General features: G+C 46.4%; 1 protein-coding gene across 1 annotated transcript in view; it reads right to left on the bottom strand.

The window, feature by feature from the left end:
- LOC147718347 (sestrin-3-like) overlaps positions 1-17640 on the bottom strand; it is a 185960-nt gene that overhangs the window by 88166 nt on the left and 80154 nt on the right. The window contains exons 3-7 of the mRNA XM_086918288.1: positions 14400-14582; positions 7517-7744; positions 2539-2677; positions 1981-2099; positions 1683-1873 (exon numbers count right to left, since the gene is read on the bottom strand). Coding sequence (XP_086774414.1) covers positions 1683-1873; positions 1981-2099; positions 2539-2677; positions 7517-7744; positions 14400-14582 — 860 coding nt within the window. The remainder of the gene's footprint in view (positions 1-1682; positions 1874-1980; positions 2100-2538; positions 2678-7516; positions 7745-14399; positions 14583-17640) is intronic.

The raw sequence follows: 17640 nt of genomic DNA, 5'->3' as shown, positions 1-17640 counted from the left end.
AGGTTTCGGAGCCAAGATGGAATGACCTTTCGGTGTGGAAGATTTTGGCTCCGAAGGTTGTTTCTTGGGTTTCGGTGTCAAAGGTTTCCACTTCCAACCGACTTTGTGCTTGGAACCGGAAGGTTTCGGCTCCAAAGTGGATTTTGTCCGACTCGGTATCGAGCCGGAAGGCTTGACAGTGTTTCGGAGCAGAGCCGGGAGGTGGAGCGTTAGAAACATCATCTTGGTGCCGACCTTGGCCAGAAGGCGGAGATGGTGCTGAAGCCATAGATTTTTTAGGGATGGTTGGATGGGGCAAGGGGTCTTTTGTACTCACGTCACCCTGTCCCTGCGGCACATCGTCGATGTCGAAGTCCATCTCCAACTCGGAGTCCGACACAGCAAAGGCCTGTTCTTCCTAGGCTTGTGAGGGCTCGTGGTCATCTTGCTCTGAGTTTCAACTGAAGATATCTGCAGTGTTGTTGATATGCTGGCGCTGCATCTTCCGACATCGAGCCAGACAATCGCGGCGAGTTTTCTTTGATCGAAACGAATTGCACGCATCACAGTCATGTTCTCTGTGCCCTGGAGACAAGCACGAGTTACACACCTGGTGCAAGTCGGTAAGCGGGTACTTGGCGTGGCACAAGGGGCAGAATTTGAATGGAGTCCGGTCCATCAACGAAGAGCCGGACCGACTTGTTTAGGCCCGAAGGCCGCCCACAAGACTTTCTGATCGGAAATTGAGATTTCGTAGACCGAATTGCAACGCGGAGAAGTGGGAAACGTGTTCAAAACAATACCGTTGAGGGTAGAGTGGATTGGAAACTGAGGGGAACCCAAGGAACGATTCCGAACCAGAGTGCAGCAATACACGTCCGAACCCGATGGCGGAAGAAAACAATCCAACTATGAAGTCGATGACCATGCGCACTATCACCGAAAGGAGGAGTCACCGTACCTCGTGACTGGAAAGACTTGCAAACATCTGGACCCAACACTATAGGGCAGGAGTATTCAAAGCATGTGTATCTACAGTACACATGTCTCAAACACAAAAATAGAAGGATTAAAAAAAAGTGAAGAATTCCAAACTCATCCACTAGATGGCGAAATAATGTACATAGGTGAATCTAGAAAATATTCACGCTGCAAAACAGCCTGTAGAACAGCAGAGTACATTACATTTGTATTATGTACATGACTCACTAATGTGTCCTAGGTTATAACATTTTATTTGTGATTTTTCTAATGTGTGTGTATTATGTTGAAATACCTGCAGCTTTGAGAACAGTGTGTAATATGAACATGAATTTGTGTAACTAGTGGATAAAAAATTGGAACAAAAAAGGAATAACCTAACCCACCCTGTTTGGATTACTTTTAAGTACGTGAGGTTTTTCTTCAGTAGACAAAAGCCCTCCCTGCAGTCCAATAACTTTTTGCCACAATGTTTTTGCCCAGTAACCTTCGGGGTCTTTCAGTCTCCTCTGCCTCAAGCTGTGTTGCCACTAGTTACATTCCAATTTCTCAAACCTTCATCTCAGCTCACATGTGCTTCCCACTCTACTTCCAGCTCCTGTTTACCCTCTATTACCTTATTCTTCCAACTTGCTAAAAGCACTTCCTGTCCTTACTCATGAATCATAGCTCAAAGCTCACCCTCCAATTAATGCAGCACATCCTATCTGGACGTTGCTTACCTTATTCCGAACATGCAGTGGATGTAATTCCAGATGCCGCGTTTGAAGACGGAGGCTTCACAACCTTGGCGCTTGGCCATGTTGCAGTTCTGGAGGCTGTCCACAGAGCGCAATTTCTCATCCAGCAAAAGCCCAATATCCGAGTACAACCGGTTCACCAACGAAAAGCCATGGTCCTCCCAAGAGTAATCCTACCAATGACAGCAGAGATTTGTGGTGTAATCAAGATAGCCTGCTATTTGAGGTGCAGCGTACCAGCTTACTTTACAATTTATGCCGTCGCAATTCAGACGCTTACCTGGATTCGGAATATCTGTGTTTGCTCTTCATCCCGGCGTGCAAAGTCCTGGTATCCAAACTCTGGGTCCTGGACATAGCAGGAAAAATCGGCAGCTACAATTATGTCGCTGGCCAAATCTGCAGACAGAGGTACAAACATGTGAAATCAGTAAGAGGACGGTGTGTATGAGACAGTACATACCATTTATATGTAATATAAAAACTCTGAATCTTCTTGCCACTAAGTGAGACTATTTATAATTCAACTCCGTGACTAACATCGTCATATGGCTCATGCGGGCGTGCCTAAAGTCACAGTAAACCAGTCTGTCTTCCTAGCACAGACAGAGAAGTACCTCATACTGATAAAGGCACTCCATTAAGCAGGACCTCTTTCAACTACATACATAGCATCCACTTAGGAACCGTACATTCTGCTGTACTGTAAAACTAAAAAGACATTTTTGTGCCACACACCAAACACAAATTACAATTGCTCGTTTGTGACTCAGGATATAAAAAAAATAGACAAATAGCAAATCCTGGTCTATCCTCATATTCTCAATGATGCCTTTACCTTCCTCTCGCTCCTGCATTGAAGATGGAGGTGTTAGCCTTGTGTGCTCCCGGGACCGCTCATCTCTGTTCTCATTCTCCAGGTGTATCCGGTGAATGCGCTCCCGAAGGGACTCCAGCTCCACGCAAGAGTCCAGTGACTGCAATGCACACAAAAGAAACCAGGGTAAACAAATCAAAAAAGGGAAGCACCATCAGATTTGTAATGGTTATCTAATATACGCAATCATAGAACGTGCATAAGGGAAACAATACTAGAAGTATTGCGCACACCAGACACCTACTGGTATCCAAGCCCGAGCCCCTGGAAGCATCTGTTTGTAGCATTTAGTGTTACAGATTCACATGGTCGGCTCGGAGGTTTGCAAGTTGTTTTTCTTTTGCATCATGGGATCCTCTGTCACTCTACCTTTAGGTAATGTGCATGGACACCAACTTCATGCTAAATTGTTTTAGGCAGAGAGCGTGAAAATGAGGCTAAGTATGAGTGGCAAGTGAACGTAGCATGGTGCACTATGCGTATTGTGGAATTAAGCTGAAAAAGATTAAAAGAGATCTGTAATAGAGCCACACAGTTCCAGGTGGGAGGGCAGGAGCATGAGAATCTACAGCACTATGTGCTACAAACCGATGCTTTCATTTTCTGTTTGTAGCATGCGTCACTGTAGATACATATGCTATACTTAGACTGTAAAGCGGTACCCTAAAAGAGCTGGCTAGATGGATAATGTAAATGTCTGAAATAAAGTACGAAGGACTGTCTAGCCAACTATAGCCTGCTGGTGGGCTAACATGTTCACACAATATTGCTTAGTGAAAGTGTACAGGGAGAACCAAGTAACTGCCTTATATATGTTAACTAGTGGGATATTACCAAGGAATATGGTAGCAGACCTGGATGCCGTTGGCAATACCAGTGTTAGAAATAGGCTGCTCTTTGAGAGGTGTCGCAAAGACTACAAACAACTAGTCAGACCTGCAAAAGGGCTTGGTCCAGTCAATATAATACATGAAGGTGAATTTAACATCTAGGGTGTGAAGGGCTCTCTCTGCTACAGAGGCAAAAAAAAAATAAATACTGGCAGCTCCATAGTCTGGTCGAGGTGGAAAGGGGAAACCACTGAAGGGAGAAACTGTGGGTTAATTCTGTGAACAACCTTGTCCCTGTGCACCTCAATGAAAGTTTCTGTGAGGGTCTGCAACTGACTGCTGCATCTGAAAAATGTTAGGGCTACAATGAAAGCTGCTTTCTAGGAGAGGAACTGGAATGCGCAAGAATGCAAGGACTCAAAGGGGATCAAAGAGTCTGGTAAGGACCACGGTGAGGTTCAATACAGGGGTGCAGGAATTCTGGGAGGGATGACACTTGAGGCCCCTCATGAAGGCCTTGCTCACTAGCATGCGAATGAGGGAGGAGTGTTCCCGCTTTTGACATGTATGCAGCCATAGCTACTAGATAAAACCGTAGAAGTGTGGGAGATGCTTGACTTTTGCCTATGGAGATCACAAATGTCCTGAACATTGGGTTGAAAAGGGTCCAGGTGATTGGAGATGCAAAGATGCAATAAAGGACAAACCTCTTCTATTTTACAGCATAACAGGCCTGTGTTGCAGTTCTACGAGACTCACACAGGATGTCCATGTATTCTTGAAGGGAGGCTAAGGTAGCCAAACTTTAAGACCTCAGGTGACCGATTGAGCTGCCTGGTGTTTCGGTATCGGAATTGGCCTTTGTTCCGTGTAAGAAGGTCTAGCCTATTGGGGAGGTACTCGTGTGGTTTAATTGCCATCTTGAGGCGTGTAGATTACCAGGACGGTCTGGTCCATGTGGAGGCTACCAGAATAGGCAATAGAAATCTTTACCTTATTTTCTGAACCATGTATGGAATAAGTGGAAAGGCGTAGGCAAAGATCCCGGACCAGTTTATCCATAGTGCACTGCCATGGGTCTGTGGGTACCTGAAAGGGAGGCTTGAGCATTTTGCATTTTTGAGAGGCACAGACAAGTCTATTTGTAGGGTGCACCAATGCTGGAAGTACTGAAACAGGACTTTTAGATGGACTTCCCACACTAGGACTTGTTAATATGCCTTGCTGAACAGGTCTGCCAAGTGGTTGTCTACTCCCGGAAGGTAGGCCGCCAGAAGGATACGTGGTGGCAAATAGCCCAGTGCCAATTCTAATGTTCTAGTGCTAAGAGTGGGGAAGTAGTAGGTGCCTTCCTGCTTTTAAAGATATACATGGCCGTCATGACTGTCTTGATCAGGACAACTTTGTCCCAAACTACTTGAAGGAAGGCCTTGACAGCAAGGTATATGGATAGTAGCACAAGATAGTTTATTTACCAGCACTGGTGTGGGAGCTGGGGGGAGCTCAGACCAACCTATATTGTCATATAGTCAAGATGTGACCCTCCTCCAGCCAGTGAGAAGCATCCGTGGTAATGGTGACATGCAGAATGAAGTCTAAGAAAGACCTGCATGCCCTGCAAAACGTTGTTGATGTTTCACCAGAAAGCAATGGGCACCGTTCTTCCCTTTCTCAAGGTCATGTTTGGGGTGTGTTCAGAGGATAACATCGCCCGGGTACATTGTGTTTGTACTGGCTTTTTCGTCTGCTTCCTGAGCCAAAGACATCCTCTTGATCGATAAGACCTAGGGTTTCAAGCGGCTCCTGGAGCAGCATTTTGTGATATGTCCACGGCCACTCTTACAGCGAAAGGCTTTGTAAGCAGAGCAGGTCGCCTTGTTGTGCTTCAGGGACAGGCACAGGTTGCACACCTGGTGCTGGTCAGACCAAGGGTATTTAGTTTGACAGTTATGGCAGAATTGGCTCCATAACAGTCGCACATCTTGGGGGCGACTGGTCTCCATTATTGGAGTGGGAGGAGCTGGGACTGCAAGTGGTGGGGGATTTGTATATTGATGGGACGTTGGTGCCCTTCCAAACGCTACAAGAACAGTTCGGGCTGCCGGAGGGGAGCTTCCTCTTGCATGCGGCCGTGGTGGCGGCCATGCAAAGGCATTGGAAAGGGGGGTTCATTGAACCGGAAACGACTATGGCTTGCCAGTATGTAGTGATGGCCGCCGGCACCTTTAAAGCGGTGACCTGCCTCCATAATAGGATGTTGCATGAGGGGCTAGAACCGCTCCTGGGCCTGAAAGCGAAATGGGAGGTGAGCATAGGCAGGCCCATTCCGGACACGGTGTGGGGTCATATCCTTAAGCGTACATGGAAGGGCACGAGGAACGCACGCTTCCAGCAGGTGCATTTTTATGTGTTGCATAGGGCCTACTTGACCCCGGAGAAGATCAAACGGTACTTTCAGGTACAGGAGGCGCGGTGTCCGAGGTGCTTGGCGTTGGAGGCGGATCTGGATCATCTGTTATGGGGCTGCCCGAAACTAGAGGATTACTGGGCAGAGGTTGGGGAACTCCTCAACGCAGTGACCGACAGGGAGGTGGAGTTTGATATGGCGGCGTGCTTGTTGCTCTGGTTCCCACACACAAAAAACACTAAGGTGACAAGTACATTTATTGACCTGGGGCTGATACTGGCGCAGAGGGAGATCACCTGGCACTGGAAGTCCAGGGAGGGGCCGTCTGTAAGGAGATGGACGAATGAATTGCTGAGGTGGTCTGAATGCGAGAGTGTGCTCCGTATGAGACAAGCAGTCAAGCTTGATAATGAAAAGAGCCTGGAATCAGCGCGGGCGTGGGAGTTGATAGTGCAGGCTCTGCGTGACTCCCTGGTGGACGATGAGGACTGACTGGATAGGGCATGAGGACATTGCGAGGCTTACGAGTATGGAGGTATAAGTAGATCTGTAGCGGGACCCATACTGGCGTCAGGAACACGGCACACATCATTAGCGGTTGCTGGGGGGGAGGGAACGGGTGTTGTTCTAGGGTTGTTAAGGGGTGGGTTGGGCACCGGGAACCAGGTCGGGGAGCGGAGGTAATTCCGGGCCTGTGACTGTCCTTACGGGTCTGCAGAGTGTGGATAGATAGTGGAGCAGGGGTAGGAGCACGTGGCACTGTTCTGTTAGGGCCTCACAGGGACTGGGGGGGGCGGGATCGCAGTATCGCCATGAGACCGGGCTGTTAGACTATGCTGGACGGTGTTGGGGATGGGTTAGGTGTTGGGGGGGTAAAATGCAGATACATGAAGAGATTGACCAATTGTCCCTCAGGGATGCTCACTATGATGTCTTGCTGGCAAACTGGAACATTTGCCGCCCGGCCCCCGGGATACGGGCTGAATGGCTGTGTATACTCTATGTTTACTCGATCCATGCGGGGGGACACCATGAGTGTGCTGGTTGATTTATTATATTCAAGGGTTTCTAATTCTGCAATAAAAACAAATTAAAAAAAAAAAATAATAATAACAGTCGCACATCCCCTAGAGCATCACAACTACCCTAAAGTCATTTTCCAAATATGATCTGAATCCTTGTGGGCTGTCGACATTGGTCTATGGTGAGAGTCCTCAGTCAGTGTGGTGAAGTGTGTCAGTGGCGGTACATCAAAGATGTCTTGCCTGGAATTAAGGTTTTCACAGGCAGTACTGAATAGTATGCTTGCTGCTGAGTTTTCCCACAACAAACACTAGATAGGAGTGTGAAGAGCATGTGTATCTACAGCCACACATGCTGCGAACAGATTACTACAGTCTTTGAGCAATATAGATTACTACATTCTTGATGGTAATAAGCATTAGGCAGTGTGTTGCCATCAATAAAATGTATTTCAGTGAGTGGTAGGTAGTACTGATGACATGAATTACAAGTTCATTAGTAAACAAGGTGTGGGGGATAAGAGAGTCCATAAATCTGGAATAGAACAGTTTTTTATGGCCTTTCTGCTGTCTGCCATGACAGATGTATGGACAGTCCAAGCTTCGTAATACAGTTCAACACACAGATAGATTCAGGTGCATGAAGACATGCCGGTACGAATGCACAAGCACACACTTACCCTATTTCTGTTAATCCGCAGGATTTCTTGGTTGCTGTTCCCATTGGCAGCATCGCAGAAACACTGGCTTCCCACCACAGAAGGCTTCAGCACGCTTCGGCCGTCTGTTCGTTCCTCCTGAGCACAGCCGAAGACAAAGCTAGCCAGGGCATGGTAATGTGCAAGGAGTACCACTGCATGGACTAGCTCTGCCAGTGACCAGCACTGCTCTCTGATCTTCAACAGGTTCTGCAGAGAACAGCACACAGCATTGAGTGAAGGAAAGAGCAAAGGGGCGGAGAGGGTCACAACAAGAAAACAACAGTGAACCGAGTACAGAGAGGACGGAATGTGTATGCATAGCATGTGAAATATGCCACTGAGGGAAATAGGATAAGTGAGTGAAGAGGTTACGCAGTAGATGAACCCCCCTTTTTTGGCCTCCTTTCCTTGGCACTTCCCCTTCAACTTCACCTTCCACCTCCGTTAAAACACTAGGGATCAAACTTAATAGCAATCTTACAATTCACTCCCAGATCAGCACTGTGGTCTCCTCCTGTTTCTTGACCCTCCGTACAATACGCAAGATCTCCCGTTGCTTTTCTTTCTCTGCTCTTAAACTTATTCTTCTGGCCATGGTCATGTCACGCCCTGACTATGGCAATATTTTGTACACTGGTGCCCCTGCCTATGATCTTCGGCGCCTTCAACTCATTCAAAATCAAGGAGCCAGACTCATTTATAAACTCCCTAAGTCCCATCATGTTACACCCCTGTTAAAAACCCTGCACTGGCTTCCCATCCGGGAACGTGCACTCTTTAAAATGGGCTGTATGACCTTCCAGGCCCTGGCAGGAACTGCACCAGCTTTCATTAACTCCCAAATCAAAGCTTAAGCCCCAAGCAGAGATCTGCGTTCCTCAACCCAATCTTTACTCTGTTCCCCGTTTTAGGAAGAAGAAATCTGGGGGCTTTAAGTTCTCCATCCTGGCTCCGACTTTCTTGGATACTCTTCCATTTACGATTAGGTCCTCTTCAACCTATCTTGACTTTCATAAAGCCCTCAAGACCCTCCTCTTTTCACAAGCCTTTTCATCCTAGTTGACTCTTCCAACTTCTCCGGGTCTGTGTCCTTAGCGCCAAGAAACCGCATGGTGATCGAGCGCTTTACAAGTCTCTTAACTTCAACTTCATGAAGATAATACAGGGGTGGGGGGTGGGGGTGGGGGGGGAGAGATAATGAAAGAAGACCAGAGAAGGAGGATTTGGAAAAGCAATGAACCTAGCAGGAGATGACCAAACAGGAAAGAAAGTAAAAAAGGGAAGGGGAATATGGGTGAGAGAGAGAATGAAGAGAAGGGGTGGTGAAGGGAAGGCAGGAGGAAAAACAGACCAAAAGGCACAGGTGGGTGGACAGTAGGATGGGAGGAAAAAGAGAAAGAGTTGACAGAACAGGGTGAAAGCAGAAGTAGGAGAACCAAGAAGGAAAACAAAGATGTAAAAAACTGAGAAGGAGAGAACAAGAAGAATTACAAGACACAAAATAAAGATCTCAAAGTTCACTACGTTTTGATAGCATCTGAGAAGTACAGTTCAATGGTGGGTTAAAAAAAGAAAATGGGCTGAGCAGCAAAGACAAAGGTGGGGAAAAGCAGGGCAAGAAAAAGGAGAAAAAAAGAAATAGAAAAGGGTAGCTCCGATACTAGACATGGAGGATAGACCAAATGTTTAACACCACCATCAGAGCTGCCAAATCCTAGGTGCCGCTCCCAGCCAGAACTCAATGAAGCTCTTGACAACATGCAAGATAACAATGAATTTGTTTATCTTTCGCTGTACTAGCCCTGTGAAAATTGGTGTTTTGAGGGCTACAAAACACTGCTCTTTCAAATTGCACTGGTGTTTTCACTTCTAGGTAGCGCTTTCAAGTGAGAGAAAGCTTTGTACTCATTGCCTGTGATGAATTTGGTACTATTGCATTTTGCCAACCCGCCCCATTTTTGTGCCTCAGCTATTGAATAAGGAATATGCTACTTACCAGTATGCATTTGTTCTTTGCATGTAGGGCTGCTGACATTCATATCTTGTGCATAGATCGCCGCCTAGTGTTGGGTCAGGATGATTGCACCTTGTTATCCTGGAAGAGTCTTTGAAGTATCACGAGATAGGCGACTCCTCCCCTGGACTACTGTGCGCATGGGCATCTTCTCGATCTTTAGATTGTTTTTCCGCCATTGTGGCAGAGATGGAGTATAGCAAAGCAAGAGATGGCCATGCAAAAGAATACTGCAGCTGCAACAGGCACCGGGGAGGAGGGTGGGCGATATGAATGTCAGCAGCCCTACATGCCAAGAACAGATGCATACTGGTAAGTAGAATATTCCGTTCGAGGCATGTGGGCTACTGAATTCATATCTTGTGCATAGACTGTATAGCAGTATCTCTTCTAGCGGTGGTCACCTGTATCAGCTGCAGCAGTCTGAAAAAGAGTTAAGGACAGCCTGGCCTACAGCAGCTTGCTGCTTTGATTGCACGTCTACACAATAGTGTTTAGTGAAAGTGTGTATGGTGGTCCATGTAGCTGCCCGACATATGTCTTGAAGGGGAATATTCCCTAAGAAAGCCATGGATGCCCCCATTTTACGCGTAGAGTGTGCTCTTGGGGGAACTGTTAGAGTGCGTTTAGCTTTTTGATAGCATATTTATATGCATTTAACTATCCATCTGGCTATTCCTGATTTTGAGATGGGATAACCTTTATGTTGCGGTGAAAAAGCAACAAACAGTTGGTTTGTTTTCCGAAATGATTTAGTCCCGTCAACATAATATAGCAGAACTCTCCTTACATCTAGTGTGTGTAGGGCTCTTCAGCTACTGACTGTGGGTTTTGGAAGAAAACTGGCAGTTCTATTGATTGATTGATATGGAAAGTGGATATGACTTTTGGCATAAACTTAGGGTTGGTCCTAAGTACTACCCTATTCGCATGTACTTGCATGAAGGGTTCTTGAATTGTTAGTGCTTGAAGCTCACTTACTCGCCTGACGGAGGAAATGGCAATCAAGAATGCCACCTTCCATGTTAGAAATTGCAATTCACATGAGTGGAGAGGTTCGAAAGGAGGTCCCTTAAGTCTGGTAAGTACCAAATTTAATTTCCAGACTGGTGAAGGTGGGTGCTTTGGAGAGATTATCCTTTTAAGACCCTCCATAAAAGCCTTGATTGGTGGTACCCTAAACTGGGAAATGTGTTGCCTGTTCTGTAGATATGCTGCTATAGCAGCAAGATGTAGCCTTATAGAGGAGTATGCTAGATTGCATCTTTGAAGATGCAAGAGGTAACAGATAATGTTTTGGATGGAAGCATCTAATGGATTGATTTAGTTATTGTTGCAATAAATTATAAATCTTTTCCATTTAGCTGCATAGCATGCTCTAGTAGTTGGCAGTCTTGCCTCCTTGATAATGTTCATGTAATCAGGAGGTAAGTTAAGGTATCCGAACTCGAAGACCTCAGGAGCCAGATCGCTAGGTTCATCTGACTGGGATCTGGGTGTTCGATTTCTCCATGGTTCCGAGTTAAAAGATAGGGCGAGAGGCGCATATTTTGATGGGGAACTACTGAAAGTTCCAGGAACGTTGTGTACCATGGCTGTCTTGCCCATGTGGGAGCAACCAGGATCATTGTGAGTGACTGCGGACGTAGTTTGCGTGCTACCAGCGGAATCAGTGGAGCTGTTGGAAAAACGTATGCAAATCTGCCTGACTATTATGGCCCCCTTTTCTAGCATGGATTTTACCTCTTGTGGTAACAGGGTGATGTGTCCTTTGGACATAGGACGGTGTTTGGGTGGTATGTTGGGTGGAGCAGAAGTGAGTTCCAGGCAATAACCATACTGGATAATTTGTCTCACCCACCTGTCTGTGGTAATTGCGTTCCAGACTGGTAGGAATAGTTTGACTCTGCCTCTGACTGGTGTTAGATGGTCTGGTCTGGAGGGAGTGTGATTAAGTGGAGGCTCTGGTGTTATTGCCGCCACGTCCTCTGCCCTTGTTATTATTGCCCCTATAACCTCCCCTGTTAGAGCCTTTGTTAAAGGAACTTTGGGTATTGCTTTTATATGTAGAGGACGTTTGTGAAGTGTTGCATCGTGCGGTGCCTCTGTAGGAGGAGCAACAAAAGGAACCTCTGTGTTGTTGAAACTGCAGTGCGCCCATAGATTTCACAGTTTCGGTATCTTTTTTCATTTTATCTAAAATGGTATCTACTGCAGGGCCTAACAGGAAGTCTTGATTAACTGGTTGGTTGAGGATGGTGGATTGCACCTCATTCTTAAAACCAGAGATGTGTAGCCACGCGTGTCTACATAGTAATACGCTAGTATTAATATACCTGGCTGCTGTGTCGGCTGCGTCAAGCGCACATTTAATGGAAGCATTGGTAATAAATTTGCCTTCTTGTATGAGGTCGTGAGCCTGAGCTTTGTAAGGTTCGGGCAGGTGTTGCAGTAAACGCTCAAGCTGGTCATAGTGCGCTCCATCGTAGCGAGCTAGTAGAGCCTGTGTGTTTGCAATCCTCCATGAATTAGAAGCCTGTGAGGCTACTCTTTTGCCTGAGGCTTCCAACATCTTAGACTCCTTGTCAGGAGGTAGAGCATCTCCTGTTTGCGAGTTAGCTCTTTTTTGAGCGTTTGCTTCTACCAGTGAGTCTAAAGGCAACTGGCCTTTAATGTAAGCAGGGTCTGTAGGGGCGGCCTTATATTTCTTTTCAATCCTGGGATTGAGTACACGTGCTCTGGCTGGATCTTTGAATATATCTGGCATGTGTTTTAGTACCCCTTTCAGCATAGGAAGTGTCCTGACATTTTTCTCCGAGGTAGGAAAAGTGTCAAATAGAAAATGTTCTTCTATTGGGTCAGTTTGCATGTCGACCTTGTGGTATTTTGCTGCCCTATCTAGCAGTTGGTTAAACACAATGGTGTCGTCCGTAGGCGACGGCTTTGTAGGGTGTGGGGAGGTGTCAGGGATGGGTTGTGTGTCATATGGATCATTCTGATCCTCCCATGTGTCATCCTGTGGATGTGGATCCTCTGGTTGATTAAAGTCATCTTGAGGATCTTCCCCCCAGGTTATCCTCATCATTATAGTCTGAATGTGTAGGGGAGTAGGGGACAAAAGGCATATTGGGATAGAAAGGAGGAGGTGTAAAAGGCCTAGAGGGAAAAGTCCCGAAGTCCTTTTTCTTCGGAGGAACAGGGGAAGGAGTGTCTGTGTCCAATGGTCTCTTTTTCCGGTAATAAACGGTAACTTTGCCAGTCTCGGTGTTTATATACAGTTTAGATTGCTCCTTTGAATCCGGATCAGGATGGAAGAGTTCTTCTTCCACTGTCCGTGTCTTTGGCGCTGTTGTTTTTGGCTTACTGACTTGTTTGTGAATTTTTGGCTCAAGGGCCTTTGGTTGTGGAGTCTTTTCCGGCTCGACTGTTGCTTTGGGGTCGGTAACCTTTTTCGGTTCGACGTATTTTGTTGGTTTAGCAGTCTTTTTCGGCTCGCCGACTTTGTTTGGGTCGACGACCTGTTTCAGATCGACCGGAGCTTTTGGTTCGATACGCTTTTTATGCTCGACGGCTTTCTTAGGCTCAATGTTTTTTGTCGACTCGATGACTTTTCGGTTCGACGGGTTTTATGGTGTGATCCTGTTTGTGTTTATCCACACTCTTTTTATGATCGACGGCCTTCTTTGGGTTGTGTGTTCCTTTTGGATCTATGACCCGCTTTGGTTCAAGGCTTTTCTTCGGCTCGACAGCCTTTGACTCGATAACCTTTTTTGGTTAGGCTACCTTCTTTGGCTCGACACCTTTCTTCGGTTCGGTGACCTTTGGCTCTACGGCCTTCTTCGGTTCGACAACCTTCGGGTCGACGACCCTCTTGGGTTCGACAACCTTCTTGGGGAGAACGTTACTTGGACCTGGGCTATCGGAAGACTTTGTTTTTGGCTTCGGAGCCGAGCCGGAAGGCGGGGCTTCTGAAGGAGCTTGTCGATCTCGGTTAAGGCCTTTAGGCGATGCTTCGACCGAAGCCTTCGGTTTTGGGCTTAGCGGCGTTTGGGGCTGTGCACTCACGGTTTGCCCCGGTGGGATCTGGTCATCTGAGTCAGACTGGTCCTCGGCGGTGACTATCTCTAGATCAGAGTCTGCCGCGTCTGGGAGGTCGTGTTGATCAGCGAAGATGGTCTCCGATTCCGGTGCCGGTCGATGCATCTCTTGCCTAGCGGCCCGTCTAATCTGGATGGTCTTCTTCGAACGGAATTGGGCACAAGCTGGGCAATTTTCTTAGTTGTGCTCCGGTGATAAGCACTTGTTGCATTCTGTATGTTTGTCAGTATGCAGGAATTTAGAGTGGCATTGTGGGCACCTTTTGAACTGACTCCTTTCCATCGACAGCAGGCCCACGTGGCGTCGAAAGGCCCAACGGCCGGCGTCGACGACCGGATCAAGATGGAAAGTTTGGTCGAGTCAAGAAGTACCATGCGAGAACAATACCGTCGAAGGCCTTTTGGCCTTTAAAAGAAGATTAGTTTCGGTTCCAAAGTTGGAGTAGAGGAATAACATCCAAACCCAATGGCGGAAAAAAACAATCTGAAGATGGAGAAGATGCCCATGCGCACTGTAGTCCAGGGGAGGAGTCACCTATCTTGTGATACTTCGAAGACTCTTCCAGGACAACAAGGTGCAATCATCCGGACCTAAGACTAGGCGGCAATCTATGCACAAGATATGAATTCAGCAGCCCACATGCCTCGAACATATGAGTTTTATTAATTTGTACCACGCTGCATAAGTACCCTCGTACTTGGTAACCACAACATCATCCATGCACCCTTTACCCCAACTTCACTCACTTACCTCTATGTGCAGCCGGTTGATCAACCATGGACGATGGGCAAGGATTTTGTTAATTTCATTCAGGTTACGGAGTCTTGCAGGTACACACTCCAAGCCCCGCAGCCACAGTGGATCCCCACCCACTCGTAGAAAGTGAAAACTGTGGAGATTCACCAGGTACCAACATTGATGCCGAGCTGCAGCCTGCCAGGAGAAAGGATCACAGCGGTCAAAGAGTTGAAAAAAATCAAGTAAAATCATCTATCAGTAATAGTGCCATTGACTGCCAGGAGTGTGATCCTGCACAATCAGAGGTCAATCCACTTAAGTCCATCCTTCTGCCTTTTGCAATTGAGATCAGCTCTACATATATACCTGTAGCTTTCAAACTAACTCTGCCACGATGCCCTGTCAGTGATGAGATGCTGTCTGCCAACATGATGTATTTAAAAGTGATCAAAATGAATAAACAGGGTCTGGTTTATACCCACAGTTGGTTAATATTAAATATGTGACTAATGGGAATGAGCACTCTGTCCCAACTAACTGGGACAGCAGCTCCTCGCCTCGCGCCTATCCTCGTTGCTAAACGTTTGACTGGACAGACACCGTTGTGGGGGCTAGGACTACCGTCAAGTCAAGTCAAGTCAGAGAATTTATATAGCGCACTACATACCCAGAGGGTCTCAAGGCGCTTAAGGAGGGGTAGAAATTGGAATCCTGTACAATGGCTATTAAAAAAAATTCTCATTCTAAACATTAATCCACTTCCAGCAGTCAAGAGATTATCCCGATTTTTAGAGGCCTCACTGTCCCTACTGACTAGGGTTGGATGAAACAGGACAATGATTAGAGACGACATTGGCAAGAACCTCCTTGACAAAAAGGGAAATGAACGCCTTTTTTTAAAATTCACTTTTGTGATTCTTTTTAGCAATTGATGTTCAGACCAAGGCTTTAAAGGGGAAAGGCATTAATTCTAGTGATGTCCAGTACAAGATGCCCTTTCATTACTTAAGCAGAAAGTTGCACATGCTTTGCTTTTCTAAGCCCCTGTTGCTCGAGATGGAGAAGCAACACACTTAATGGATTGAAGCCAGACTCTTTGTTAACACTTTCCTAGGGGTGGAAGAAAAGGCAATTTTTCTTGGTCTCAAAGTATGATGGAAAAGGACATGCAGACCTTCTTCAGGTGATAACATTGCATGCAATCTTCACTGTCACAGGTTTTAGACCCTGATAAGAGAAGTCTTCACCTCTGCAGGGAGATTAGCCATCATCAAAAGCAGAAGTAGAACTGACCTTTCACTGGCCAATCCTCCCCATGCTTATTAACTGAGAATGGTCCAGGGAGGGGAAACTCAAGAAGAACAAAAGCCTCCAAAATAAACCTCATCTCGAACAAGTGATCTGAAGTAAGCAGCAGTTTACCTATGCTGCTCGAAGTAAGAGTTCTATGTGGTCTTTGATCAGGTGTAAAGTTCTCTAGTCACTGGGGCTTAATGCTCAACAACTGACACCAAAGGTTCCAGAGTAGAGGTGATCGGTTCTAGTTCCCACCCCCTCAGAAAAAAAATCAATACGAGCTATCCTGAAAAAAAATGCCACAATGGAGCTCCTGGCCCTAACGGCCTGCCTGGCTCCCTCTTCAGAGAGGATATCAACTTCTGGGCTGAGAATTTGGGACAGTTGCAGGTTTTTGGAGGATGTCCCAGATTTCTGGAGGGGATCACTATTACACCCAATTTACAAAAAAGGGCCAAGCACAGACCCCAGGAACTACTGTATGATCGCCTTATTGGACATCAAGAGCAAGGCTTTTGCTGGCACTCTCCTGACGGAACTAGCAGACTGGGTCAGCAAGGAAGATCTTCTCCCTTTCTATCAGATCGGGTTCTGTTCAGGAGGCTCCACCTTAGACAATTGCCCCATCTTACTTAGTACACCAAACAATGGCTCGTGGCAATCAGCCGCTCTTAGCTTGTTTTATCGATTAAACAGCAGCATTCGATGGGGTAGATCGCAATATCCTATGGAAGAAATTAGCCTGTTGGAACATCTGCCCGAAACTGTTACAAGCCATCAGATCATACGCAAACTTGGGTAAGAGTTTAACTCGCGTGCGAATCTGCTACAGCAAAAATCCTCACAGATCACAGGTTACAGCAGGGCTGTGTCCTTGCCCCATTGCTCTTCAATCTTTACACAGCAGACTTGGGTAGGGCACTGCACGGAGCAACTTTAGCAACCCCTAGGATTGGGGGAATTAGGATCCACTTGATACAACATGCAGACGACCTGGTCAATTTGGACCACACCAAAGGAGGCCTTCAAAAAGTTTTAACAGCACTCTCAGAGTAGAACACCAAAAATAAGCTGGTTGCAAACCCAACGAAATCCAAGATAGTCATCTTTGGACGCCATCCAAAAAAGAAGCTTATGAAATGCAGTTTGGGACCAGTAATACTGAACAGTACACAATCGTACAATTATCTTGGAGCCTTGTTCAGTGAAACTGGCCGGTCACAGGCCCACCGCCACAAACTCCAGCTGAAAGGGAAAGTGGTTACCTACGCCATCTGTAAACTTAATGCCACTTTGGAAAGCCCAACAACTACAGCCACCCAACGAGTCCTGAAGGCAAAATGATTACATTCCCTCAACTATGCCATACAGGCGTACCCAGGCAAATTTGCACATGACCTTGAAAAGATCCACTGCGCAGCATACACAAAGTTATTCTGTCTTCCAGCATGCACTAGGAACACTTTAATTCGATTGGAATTCAACCTTAATCGACAATCTTTGGAAGAATTGGCAAGTCTGGCAAAATATTTTTATTTAACCACTGTTGCACCAGAGAATTCAATGAAGACTGTTATAAACGAAATATTCCAAAATCCGGGTAATCCGTGGTCAACTGGTCTTGCCTCAGCTAAAGATCTCCGGAACTAGCCATAGAGAACCGGGATCCTAATATAATTAAGTATATCACTATTAAAACATCAATAAAAAAGCAAGTAAGAACATACTCTTGTAAATTGGACATCGAAGCCCTGACAGTTAGAGACCCAAAGTTCTCCTCATACATTATATGGCCTCAAATTACATCTCACATCCGGTGGGGAGGCAAGCCCTACAAAGGATTCTTGCAGCCAGACTACACCCGCTCCTTCTAAACTAGATCTATCCCACGTTGAAAGTAAGACCAGCGATCACGGAGTGTCGTCTCTGCTACTATAAGCGTGAATCATTGGCTCAC

The sequence above is a fragment of the Lissotriton vulgaris genome, chromosome 4_1, assembly GCF_964263255.1.
Source record: "Lissotriton vulgaris chromosome 4_1, aLisVul1.2, whole genome shotgun sequence".
Lineage (NCBI taxonomy): Eukaryota > Metazoa > Chordata > Amphibia > Caudata > Salamandridae > Lissotriton > Lissotriton vulgaris.
The sequence above is the reverse complement of the archived record's forward strand: the minus strand, read 5'-3'. Positions and strand labels throughout refer to the sequence as shown.